The sequence below is a fragment of the Xyrauchen texanus genome, chromosome 19, assembly GCF_025860055.1.
Source record: "Xyrauchen texanus isolate HMW12.3.18 chromosome 19, RBS_HiC_50CHRs, whole genome shotgun sequence".
Taxonomy (NCBI): Eukaryota; Metazoa; Chordata; class Actinopteri; order Cypriniformes; family Catostomidae; genus Xyrauchen; species Xyrauchen texanus.
This window is the reverse complement of record NC_068294.1, coordinates 36,491,020-36,504,533: the sequence shown is the minus strand read 5'-3', so window position 1 is coordinate 36,504,533 and position 13,514 is coordinate 36,491,020. Positions and strand designations below refer to the sequence as shown.

General features: G+C 35.7%; 1 protein-coding gene across 1 annotated transcript in view; it reads left to right on the top strand.

The window, feature by feature from the left end:
* The window catches only part of LOC127660033 (AF4/FMR2 family member 2-like), a 263,181-nt gene that overhangs the window by 152,870 nt on the left and 96,797 nt on the right, over nt 1-13,514 (top strand). Inside the window, exons 4-7 of the mRNA XM_052150087.1 lie at nt 2,732-2,776; nt 9,122-9,208; nt 11,106-11,139; nt 11,552-11,606. Coding sequence (XP_052006047.1) covers nt 2,732-2,776; nt 9,122-9,208; nt 11,106-11,139; nt 11,552-11,606 — 221 coding nt within the window. The remainder of the gene's footprint in view (nt 1-2,731; nt 2,777-9,121; nt 9,209-11,105; nt 11,140-11,551; nt 11,607-13,514) is intronic.

Here is a 13,514-nt window from a genome sequence, read left to right as displayed (position 1 = left end):
TCAAGCAATATCTGTCAAAGCATAGGCTTGGGAGTGGGCAATTTTGACTTGAGCTGGTAAGCAAACACTCAGAACACTCTAGCAACTGTATTGCAAAATGCTGGAAACCACTTTAGAATTGTGACATCAAGTTTTGCACAGATGAACGCCACTCAATTTTTTTTATAAAATATACAAAGTTAATCTATTTGTACTGTTGGTCAATAATAGCTGAGTTTGCCCAAAGGAACTGTTATGTTTCTGGGTTAGCTTTACTGTTTGCTTGCGCAACAGTTAGAATTAAGCAAGCATACAGTGGCTTTGCAATAACATGTTAAGTGAGTTCACCCTGTGGTCAGCTGACCTTAACAGTGTAAGTAAGCCTCACGCAATGCCTGAAGTTAGGTGATGTCACCATCCAGACAGTGGGAGAGAATACATTTAAAGAAATGTAAAATTGCCTGACAAATGATGTCATCCTGTACAGGCAAATAATGGGTCCTGAATTCTACAGTGAATGTGAAATGCCCGAAACATACTAGTACAAACAAGTACAGTATGCGTGACTGAACTTGGTGCATAGAGTATGTTTTTGAACAAAGAGACTTCAAAGTAGTTCAAATTATTCAATTGTCTGGATATAAATATATGTAAACCTTTGTGGTCAATGGAGATTTAAGAAGATTGCCTAGAGGTTTATTTGTCTAATCACTGCATTTGAATTAATATTGTAGTGAATGAGTTTAACTTATTACTTATAATAATCTACATTGCTATAATTAGCCATTATTTGGTGTGACTTACAAATGTGTTGTTGTGTTACAAATGCTCTCTGTGGTCTCTGTGGTCTACGCTATTTGATGGCAAACCCTAACGCTTTAGCAGATTAACTAGATGTTAATTATAGGGGACCAATGAATTTGCAATTGTAATTATTCTTTTGATCTCGTATGTTGTTCCAATTGTGGACTTTTAGTCAACAGGGGACTTGCTGTCTGTTAAGTGTGGGTGAATCATTGTGGTTACATCCTTAGCTGACATTTCATGGCTTATGATGCTCAGATGCAAGCTTATTATAATTCAATTCCTAGCCTGCAATTGAGAGGCATTGGTGTGAGAACCGTTTGCCTCCACTATCTAAGAGCATCCACTTCTGAAACACTAAATTATGATGTCATCTCCCAACTAATCAATCTTCACACAGGTGGATTTTGTGACTTTCTCTCGAGGATAGACTTTTCAGCTCAAGCAAGCAATGTTAGCTCTGTTCCAAAACAAAGTGAACTGCCTACCTAGGCTTTATAGGCTGTTCCAAATGGTAGACAGCTGCATTATGCTGCTTTCTAAGATCATTTGGCCTTGTTTTTTCCAAATTGTAATGTACCATTGCTAGGGATGGAATGATATAGCAAAATTCAATATATTGTGATCCAAAAAAAATAACTTGATATTTCAACATTTGCCACTTTGTTTACTGTCCATGTGATCATAATTGAAATGGCCTTTCAAACATCATAATTCTCTCTATCGCTTGATTTTACATCTACTGTGCTTAGCTTTTAGAAATTTAAATGCTGGAATACCTAGAAAATCGCCTTGTTTTGATGTAAAGTGCTTGAAATTAACGCAGATTGTTTCCTCCGTGTAATGTGTGTCCATCAAAGATGAGGTGCATTCCACTTTTATTGAATAATGTGCCTTTATATCCTTTCTGTTATTTACAGTCAGATAAAAACAGTAAAAAGATATATTAATTGAAATCTCACACAGCATGGATGTGCTAAACAAACCGAGAGATTCTGGTGAATGTTTGTTGAACCAGAACACTGTGAGGAACTCGTTGAACTCATTTTCAGAGTTTCTGAATGTAAACTCAATGGTTTTGCTTGTAAATTGTACACATTATTTCAAACAGTGATAGCTCATATCAGTATATATTAAATTTCATGAAATAATATTAATTAATATAATGTTGAATTTCTGTATTTTTTGATTTTTTGATTATAATAATGATAACATACAAATTAAAAAAAAAAAAAATACATATACACATTCACATACATTTTCAGGACAGATTTTGTTCAGTTCTATTGCTTGTTCTGCACCTGATTGGCTTGAATGTACCCCACTATTTTGAAAGCTTATTTGTGTGTGATCTTTTCTTATAGAGAAAGGAATAGGAGCAACTCGTATTGTTTAAACTTTGAGCATTTATATTATGTATTAAAGAACTTTATTTTGATGAGAAATTATAATGTGCATTTTGCTGAAAATTTTTTCAGAAGAAACACAATTCTGTAATATATTGTAATTCAAGTATATCAAATCATAAACCTCATATTGTATATCGAACTGAATCATGAGATAACCATAGTGTCCCATCCCAAACCATTGCATAGATTCGGAGAAGGCAATCCTGTGTTTTAAGTGTTTAATTCCATAGCAAAAAAAGTATCACCAAAAATAGTTCAATCCAATTATAATTGGTATTTTTCTTTTAATAGTTGTGTTGACTTTGTACTGTATTTTTAATGCATATTAGAGCATCGCTTTGTTAGCTTAGCAACATGCTAACCTCTTGTGAAATCAATTGTGAGTTAAGTCTCAATAGATCCATGGTACGTTTTTCTGCAAATCGTAGAAGACGTTTCATTTTATGTTATGTTCAAACTTAAACCTTTGTCTTTTATTGCTTTCAATTCATTTAATTGTAGTCTTTTTAATGAGAGGTTTCTTCTCCATATCTCCACAGGTCGGCCTGCCCAACAACTCCAATTGTGTGGAGGAAATTCTGCGGGTGAGTTAGATTCACATTCTCTCTTTCTAGTACACTAATTACATCTGGTCACCTGCTCAGCACCGTTTTACACACAATGGCACTTCACTGTCATGAGAAGAAGGCTAACGTTTTGAAAGAGAAGCCCATTACATCAAGATTGATGGGCTTATTGTTCCAGAATGTACTTCCAGAAAGTGTTCTTAAAAGGGTTAGAACAGCAAAAAAAAAAAAAAGAAAGAAACTTTTCATGTTATTGTATGAAGGTGACCATTTTCAGTGTTTTGTTTTTAGAATCTCAGCTACTCACTGTGAGACTTAAAAGCAAACCATGGTGTTACATTTGTTTCCAGCTGGATTTGATTTTTTTTTATTATTATTTTTTTATTTATTTTTTTTATTATAGGTAAAATTGTTATATTCACTCTTGTTAGTAAGATAAATGGTAATTAGTCTGGGATGTCTACTTGGATAAATAACTTATTCATAATAGCTGATTACTGTTTCATGAAACCATCATGTCTTGTAATTTAAGCATATTGTATTCTCTCTAATGCAGTATAAAGCTTTTCATAAATAATTGTAACCATATTTGTACATTCTTATACCTGTTCATGGTTACAAGTCTAAATAGTATGATGCATTAAAATATGCGATAACACATGAAATTGGTGTTTTTGATTATGTCATTTAAAGGATTAAAGTCTTTAAATGTATAATGTAATATAACTGTGGTTACAGTCATTTACAAAAACATACTACTAATTGTAAGGTGCATTCAACTTTAGGTGCAAAAAAACGTTATAATGCATTTATAATACATTGATAATGCATTATTATTATATGCATGCTTCATATCAAGTTCCTCAAAGCATTTAGTAAGATTAGTTTCTGTTTGTGATGCAAAGACATGATAGCGCAGTAAGTGGTGTGCAGTCAACTGACTGTTAGCAAATCGTGTATTCTACAAATGAGAATAGAGGCAGAACATGTTGCCAGGGTAACCTGGAGTACATCTGTCTGTTGGAGTGCATGGTGGGATTGCTCAGAGGACCCTCACACTTGAGCTCCACTGATGTTGACTCACATGTGACTCATGAATAAGGACGTGTTTTGCTTCAGTCTCGCTGGTTTCAATCCACATTCCACTGTATCCATGATGTGGAGAAATCCACTACAAAAATTATTTTGATGTCATAATAAATAATTGCTCGCTAATATCAAGTAATAAGAAAAATGTATTGTTTTTGCATCTGTGATCCAAGAAAATAAATACAAAAATGGTCCAACTGCATTTAAATGGTCCAACTGCACTCAGTTTGTCTTTTTCTGGCATTTATTAACCTTTTAAAAGATTTTAATGTGCTTAGAGCACGTAACATGTATTCAATGGAATTAAAAAGCATATACTGTATGCCTCACCTTGACAAACAATAACTGTAATGAAAATTGGGAAAGCCATAATTTCACAGTCATTTTTACATTACTAGTTCTACAGTTTATTACAGTTAAATGACAAATATAATGTGACTTCACAGAAAACAGGACCTGAAAATTAATGTAATATAATGTTAGCAGCATTGTGCTGTAGAATCACAGTGATTAGCTTTGTCTGCATTACAGCGATCTCTTGTATATTTACAGATGATCTGTAATAGTGCAATTTCCATAGTACTATGGAAGGTTCCCAGCATCAATAAATTATTACTCTCTGTTAATTGTAAATTAATTGTTAACATAAATGTGTCAATTTGTCTTGTCCAAAAGCTCTTACTAGGTCAGAAAAAATTAAATAAGGGTTTGTAGACAAGACAGTCTTCCCAAAATTCTGACCCCATCCAGTTGCACAACCCACCTGCACTTCTAAAAGGCAGCAGACACTGGATCAAAGGCCAGCCACCCCCTTCATCTTCTTCCTCAGGGCAGTTTACGAAGAGAATGATTCTCCTCCATAGAGAAAAGGGACAAGCCAACGTTTATGAAGCCAACATGGATAAAATTTGTTTTATAAAAAGTACTCTTTTCCAAAAAGCAGACTGAAGAAATGGCATGATCCTGATCTGGGCTCATGCACACATTCCCATTAAATAAACAAAGGTTCATAAACAGTCTTGAACTGAGCCATGTTGAACAGATTTCCCACCTTAGAGTTGAAACAGAACAATTGGCAGCAGCTTGATGATGGCGGCTGAGAACATATTAGCAACAAATCTCCAAAATACTTTGTCATAATTAATTATTCTGATTATGAGCTTATTGGATTAAAATCACAGCTTTTTTTTTGTATACAATGCTTTCAGAAAATATTCAGACCCCTTCATTTATTTATTTTTTCACATTATGTTATGTTGCAGCCTTATGCTAAAATTCTTTAAATTCTTTTATTTATTTATTTCACATTAATCTACACTCCAAACCCCATAATGACAAAGCAAAGACAGATTTTTGATAACTTTGCAAATTTATGAAAAAGAAAAAACTGAAATATCACTCTGACAAACGTATTCAGACCCTTAACTCAGTACTTAGTTGAAGCACCTTTGGCAGCGATTACAGCCTCAAGTCTTTTTACACACCCGGATTTGAGGATTCTCTGCAGATCCTCTCAAGCTCAGTCAGGTTGGATGGGGACTGCAGGTTGACAGGCATTTTCAGGTCTCTCCAGATATTTCCGATTGGGTTCAAGTCCGGCCTCTGGCTGGGCCTCTCAAGGACATTCACAGAGTTGTCCTTAAGCCACTTATGCATTGTCTTGGCTGTGTGCTTTGTGTCATTGTCTTTTTGGAGTGTGAACCTTTAGGCCAGTCTGAGGTCCCGAGCGCTCTGGACCAGGTTTTCATTAAGGATATCTCTGTATTTTGCTGTGTTTAGCTTTCCTTCAACTCTGACCAGTCCCCAGTCCCTGCCACTGAAAAACACCCCCACAGCATGATGCTACCACCACCATGCTTAACCGTTGGGATGGTATAGCACAGGTGATGAGCAGTGCCTGGTTTCCTCCAGACATGACACTTGGAATAGAGGCCAAACAGTTCAATCTTCATTTCATCAGACCAGATAATCTTGTTTCTCACAGCCTGAGAGTCCTTTAGGTGTTTTTTTGTATGTCTTGCGAGGAGAGGCTTTCGTCTGGCCACTCTGCCATAAAGCCCAGATCTTGGAAGGTTTCAGTGATGGTTGTCCTTCTGCAAGTTTCTCTCATCTCCACACATTATCTCTGGAGCTCAAACAGAGTGCCCATCGGGATCATGGTCACCTCTTTTATCAAGGCCCTTTTCCCCCAATTTCTCAATTTGGCTGGGTGGCCAGTTCTAGGAAGAGTCCTGGTTCCAAACTTCTTCCATTTAAGAGTTATGGAGGCCACTGTGCTCTTGAGAACCTTAAATACAGCCCAAATGTTTTGTAGCCTTCCCCAGGTCTGTGCCTCAACAAAATACTGTCTCTTAGCTATGCAGGCAGTTCTTTTGACCTCGTGGCTTGGTATATTGACTGGTGTGTGCCTTTCTAAATCATGTTCAAACTATTGAATTTGCCACCGGTTGACTCCAATTAAAGTGTAGATACATCTCAAAGATGGTCCAGAGGAATGGGAGGCACCAGAGCTAAATTTCAAGTGTCATAGCAAAGGGTCTGAATATTTATGTCAAATATTTTCTTTGTAATAAATTTGCAAATTTATCAAAAATCTGGTTTTTGCTTTGTCATTATGGGGTATGGCGTGTAGATTGATGTGAAAAAATAATAATAATTTAAAGCATTTTAACATAAGGCTGCAAGATAACAATTCATAAAAAATGAAGGGGTGTGAATACTTTCTTAATGCACTGTACAATAACATTAAGATTTTAGATACAAATTTAATTGAATGTATAAATGCTTCTAAATGCCATTTTCAATCTTGTAATGTGGCAAATAAATGTTTTAAACTTAAAATATTCCATGTAGATTAATGTAGCATTTCTCACCGCAGTAGGGCTTCCACGACTACTGGTACTCATTTTTACTAGTTGACTAGTTGTCCAGGAAATTTCTACAACTAGTCAACCACAGGTCATGTCAACATACCAAAAATATTTGCAGCCTTATGTTAAATATTCATTGAGTTAAGGTTGTTTGTACGGTATGTGTGCATCTGCAAATCCTGAGCAGATCACGAACATTGTTTCACTTCACCTTGAGACACGTGAAAATCAGTTGAAAGCATGCAGGCACACTTTAACCACATAACATACTGAGTTATATGTGCTGAGACACTCCCGTCAATCAAACTCTTGGATTCTAAGGCACATTATACCAATAGGTTCTCAATTAGGATTATGTACAGTGGCTCCGAAAAGTATTTGCAAACTTAAGCCAAACTTAAAATGTATGAACACCAATGCATTAAATAATAAAATATCAAACCAAGTGTAATCTGCTAGTTTTTCTCATTTGCATTGTCATTTGCAGATGCTTTTATCCAAAACGACTTACAAAATGAGCAACATAACCAATTCATCATATAAAAGCCAACAATATCCATAGTATCACACTACTAAATTAAATTGGTAGCTGGAGTATTATAGACATTAGAGCAGAAGAAATAAAAGTTCATTTATTTATTTTATTTTATTTTATTTTATTTTATTTTATTTTATTTTATTTTATAGAACAGCAGTGGAAGGTATAGATCACCCAAAGAGGAAAATTCTCTCATCCTTTATTCACCCTCATGCCATCCCTGATGTGTATGAATTATTTCTTCTGCTGAACACAAACTAAGATTTAGAAGAATATCTCTGTTGGTCCATACAATGCAAGTGAATGGGTACCAAAATGTTGAAGCTCCAAAAGCACATAAAGGCAGCATAAAAGTAATCCATAAGACTTCAGTGGTTAAATCTATATATTCAGAAGCGATATGATAGGTGTGGGTGAGAAACAGACCAATACCAGTCCTTCTTACTATCAATCTCCACTTTCACTTTCACATTCCTCTTCTTTTGTTTTTGTTGATTCACAGTCTTTGTGCATATTGCCACCTACTGGGCAGGGAGGAGAATTTATAGAAAAAGGACTTAAGTATTGGTCTGTTTCTCACTCACACCTAACATTTTGCTTCTGAAGATCTATATTTAACCTCTGGAGTCTTATGGATTACATTTATGCTGCCTTTATGTACTTTTTGGAGCTTCAAAATGGTGGTACCCATTCACTTGCATTGAGTTTAAATATTCTTCTAAAAATCTTTGTTTGTGTACATGAGATGAAAGAAAGTCATAAACATACAAATGCAATGATAGTAATACATGCGTAAGTGTGGTTTAAGTATCCAAATACTTTTTACATCTACTGTGGCATTCCTGTTAAAATAATAAGCATTCAAAAAGTAAGGAAATAAGAGAATGTTGTACATTGTAAATAAAATCATAACTCACATGTAGTATATGTCAAATGCATCTATTTGTTTACTAATACTTTAGGTACAGGGAAATTCCAAATGCAGTGTTTTTCATATGAACATGAATACGTGTGGGATGTATAGCAGAGCTGTCCGAGCATGGCAAGCGTAAACTGCCTCTGATCTTGCTGGCTTGTGTTTGGATAACCTTGTTTGGCTCAGGAGCAACGCTCTGTTGCTTTTAATAAATTTCATTTGCAACTCAAAGCTTCCACTGCCATGCCTTCCCCTTCTGAAGCTCAGAGAAATGAATGGATTTTGTGTGCATTTTTATGGAATGTAATAACAGGTTTTCTTGGGGGAGAGAGTCCAGCGCACATGCCCAGGAGATTTCACAGTATTCCTGCATGTGGAGGCATTTGGCGAGAATGTTTTTTTCTTGAAAGAAAACTTGACAAATAAACTCTCTTCAGAGAGCGTATCTTGATCATTGGCTGCTTTCATGTCTGGTGTCACTTTTTATAACTTAACAAGACATTTGTGTATACCTTGATCACTTTCCCCACAAGCTACATGCTGATAATCGTCTGCCCGTTTGAAGCTGTGTGACTCATTTGATTTAACGCTCATTGCTCTGTTAGCCGCTTCTGTATCACTTTTTTACATCTGCGCTTAGAGTTACTGACTACTGTAGTTGTCAACCTGAGAACAGCGAAAAGCATGGTAAATATTACCATGGAATTATTGGAGGAAGTATTTTAAGATAGAAAAAAATGTCACACTTTTTTGTACAACATATACCGTAGAATGAACTGTACATCCATCCAGTTAGTCAGAGTATCATTAAAATAATACCTGCTTCATTCACTCTCATGAAGAATTACTGTAACACTTAGCATGTGAATAATTAGATATGTTTAGTGCTAGTGTGTTTATGTTTGTGTGTTGTTCTTATTGTAACCCACATGAATGTTGTTTTTCTGTAGGAGATGACCCATTCCTGGCCTCCACCTCTCACTGCCATACATACACCAGGCAAAGCTGAACAGACCAAGTTTCCCATCCCTTCAAAGGTGAGCTCTTTTGGAGTGCTTATACTTACAAAATGGACATAACTGTCAGTATTACAGAGTTAATACAGAGCACCATGTACAATGCTAACTACAGTGCTTGCAAGGTAGCACTTGATTGATATTCCTAATATACTGTATTTGTTCTTCTTCTCTATAAACTTCTGCAATCAATTCAAATTGTACTGTTTGAACCCATATCAAAAATTATATATGACCATATATGAACATATATGTATCTAAAATCATAGTGCATACAGTACTTGTACATATTTCCATTTCCACTGTTTGTGACATATATTCTGAAATGTGCAAACATGAAGTGGAGAACTTGGATTTTCACTTGTTCAATCTAATATATGTGTATATATACATGTAATATGTAGATATTGACAAAAATATATGTCTATTTGAGAGAATATGTTACATACAGTATTACATTTCTGTAGTATTTTGAAATACAGTACTGTGCAAAATTCTTAGGCACATAAGATATTATTTACAGTATATCTTGAGCTTTAGTGTGTCAATAGGAAGTATACATTTTAGACTCCCCGACACTCCTTTTGCAAATAGTATAGAATAGAATAGAAGAGCAGGGAGCCCTACAACAGATTGCATGGCCCCCGCAAATTCCCCCCTTTGAACATCGAGTAACTCTGGGATTGAGACAGCCGAAATAGGTAGAAGAACTGTGTTTCGAATTCTCAGAGAAGCTTGGAACATCCTATCTGCCAACAACCAAGAAGAACTGCGTCCAAGTGTACCTAGGAGAATTGGGGCTGTTTTAAAGTCAAAGGATGTCATACCAAATGTTTATGTAAATTTTTTATGTTAACTGGACTTTTTATGACGTTAATGTCTTATGGAGACTATGTAACATTTTTCACAAATGCCTAAAACTTTTGCATGGTACTGAATATGTTGCATACATGTACAAGTTTGAGACATATTTTGTATATCAGTGAAGACCATACATGAACATACATATTATATGTGTTTTACATGTTTTGACATACATCCAATTTCTTTATGGGTAAACTCCATTCAAACTTTCTTTTGTAGACTCTAACTTTAAATATCTCCCCTTGATTTACATTGATTGAATGTTCAGCACTCAGCACTCAGGACCAGCACTATTATGACGCCATAATATTTGCATACGGAATTAGGATTAGTTTTCTTTCTTAGATCTATTTGCATAATGAATTGTGATTTGTCTTGCCTCCCTGCATGTATTTACACAGCACAACTTAAAACATGACTCGCCCATATTACTTTTGATAGTTATGTAACTTTGAAAACTCTTTTTAGCCTGTTGTTCTGATGTCCATTTGTAATACAAAACAAGATATTTCAGGTTATTTCATCACATGTGTTTGTGCTTGTGAGAATAAAATATCAGGGTTTTGTTATAACAGGCCTGGCAAAACTACATGCTGCAAATTGTTTCCTTCATTGTGTGTATTTATAGCGGGCTTTCCACTCAAGTTCCTTTAAAATCCGATGAGAGTGTGTTTCCTTTTCTGTGGCCTCTGTTATTTGTCTCTTAATAGGACAAGGTCTGAGTCTCATACACTGGTCTAGATGACATTGCTAATAATAAGCTGAGTCTATAAATCCTGATGTAATGGTGCCATCCGCGAGCACAGAAGTCCCTCCTCTGCAGCGCTTGCTCGCTCGCTGAAGTGTGATTTGTGTGCCTGCTCTAATTGTATTAGTGTAAAATCAATTAAAGCTATCAGCAGAGCTATTTCCCATACGCAGCTGCTCTATGTGAGTTAATGTACAGAATATGGCATTGTTTTTATGTTTTTTAAACAAATCTTTTTATTATATTTGATCTGTGGTTTTTGTTGTTATCTTGCACTATATCTATCTTTTCCTCTCTCTGTTACAGGATTCACAGCATGTGACATCCGGATACAATGGAAGTAAGGACAATATTGGTTCTGGATCTATAATTCAGGGGAGAATTCAATAAGAATGAATAACACTGATAGCATTGTTTATTTGCACATGCTATCTGCATTGATTTTGCACCCAATTCACTAAATAAATTAGGTCTATGCATATCAGTTAATGCTGCAAACAATTAATTTGCACTTTTTGTGCTGAAGGACTGTGCCCAAAAGTGACGCAAATATTTTGTGAATTTGCCCTTGTGTGTCAAGCAATTCCAACAAAATCAATAAACTTCTAAAATTCAATAACAAAAGAAAAAAAATTAATGTTTTGTGATTGATGCATCACTTCCTATGCTACTGTATTTTAATAGTATGCTTGTATTTGAGCATGTGCAGTCACCTGTTTTCTCATTTATTCATTTTTACATTCTTTTTGCAGAACGCTGCAATGTTCCCAGTAACAAGCCTGCAACCAAGTCGGTTCCACAGAAGTCGTGAGTATTCATTTGATGAACTATTTGAGGGAGTCCCCAAGGATGGAGAAAGAGAGGGAGATCAATGGAGAGAGAAAGAAAAAAATGGAGAGAAAGGGAGCGTGCCGCTGTAGTCTTTTCTTTGTTCCCCTGTAAAACATGTCCCAGTGAGCCAGGCCTGACCAATTCCCAGCTGAGGGAGAAGATTCCCAGCTGGCGGCCCTTCACTCAACCCTTTCCTCAGACATTTGTAATAACACTGTACTGGATGTTTTCAGAATGACATTGAGTGAAGCGGATGCAATTCAAACACTTCATGGGGCTTTTTATTTTGCTAATTACAGTGCATTCATATTTGGTGTAAATCTGCTTGACATTTTGTCAGGTGTCTTGTAAACAAAGCATCACATTAAACATTCCGTTAAGCAGTAAAATCAAGAGCTTGATAATCAAGTACCAAATATAGGCGAAAATTATATTTGATATTTTCTCATGAAATTAAATGTTAAAAATAATTTCTTAGACAAGCAGCACTTTTACTATTGCTCATACATAGGGTCAGAACAGATTGATCTCATGTTAATTACGTGACTGTGGCAACTGCATGGTTCGTTACACATCTAGTGGCAGCTTCAAGGTGAAATGTTTACTGCGTTACGCTAAAAGGGAGTTAAATATATTCCCGCACAAATTAGGTTTTTAAGGTTAATTCTCTATTGTGTTTTAATTCAATAAAACCGACTTCCCTACCCTAAACCTTAATCCTAAACCTAAAGGATAGTGGGCTCTATTTTCCTGACCACGCAAAACACAACGGAAAGCGCAACAACCATTCGCAGCGTCTTATCTAATTTTTGCACTCTAAGCACAATACTCCTGTAGAAGAGAAGTGGATGCAACCATATATTTTTTTTTGTATCCCTTGATCCACAGCCTAACCTGGAAGACTAATACAGTCATATGATATGTTTGTCAGTAGATCAATATAATAATACATAATACATTACAATTATAATGCAATAATACCTTCTCTATAATTTAACAGAGCCTACATCCAAGTACTGATGAAAACCACATTTTTCATGCCTATAAAAGGAGCGTGCCACTGTCATAGAAATATTCATCCATTCATCATTCATTCATTATTCATCAATATTCATATTCATTCAACAAGGATGCAGTTAATGCACGGAAAAACATAAGTGCATATTTCTATTCTTCTAATTTATTGCATACATGCAGCCCATTCACACTGCACACTTCTTATGAATATGTCTTTTTAATAATGCTGGTACTTTAAAGGGAATGGTCTATATAATAGGATGCAGATGGTGCAATAACCGGAGAAGAACCTCAAAATATTTAATTGAATTTGACCTAGCCCATTAGCACTTTGCACATGCGATTTCGCCAACACCCATCTGCAACTAGACTCAGCACATGCTTGCACTAACATTCCAAAATTGAATGGCTATGCCCACTGATTTTGCGTGTATAACATATCGCATAGCACTGCAATTAGCGCACTTAAAATAGGGTACGTATGTACCCTAAACCTTAAACTCTAACCCATAGTGTTAATAAAAGCAAAGGTGACATGAAAAATGCAATTTCCAAAGCAGCCACGTCATTTTTGTGTCACTTCTATGACTGGACCCTGGTCCTTTGCCTCGCAAGTGCAACACTCAGTTGAGCTACCGTGCATTTTGATCACACTCGAACAAGCTTGTAATTGTAGTTGGCTATGTAATACAAACATTAGAATGTATTGCCTTACAACAAGTATGCAGTATAGTAAAAGTGATCATATCTCATATAAAATTCGGAAAGTGTGTGCCGATATTTTTTTAGCTGAAATCGGTATACGTTGACCGAATTTAAAAAACACTGCCTCCAGAGGCTAAAGCGGTAAGTGTTTCAGAACATATA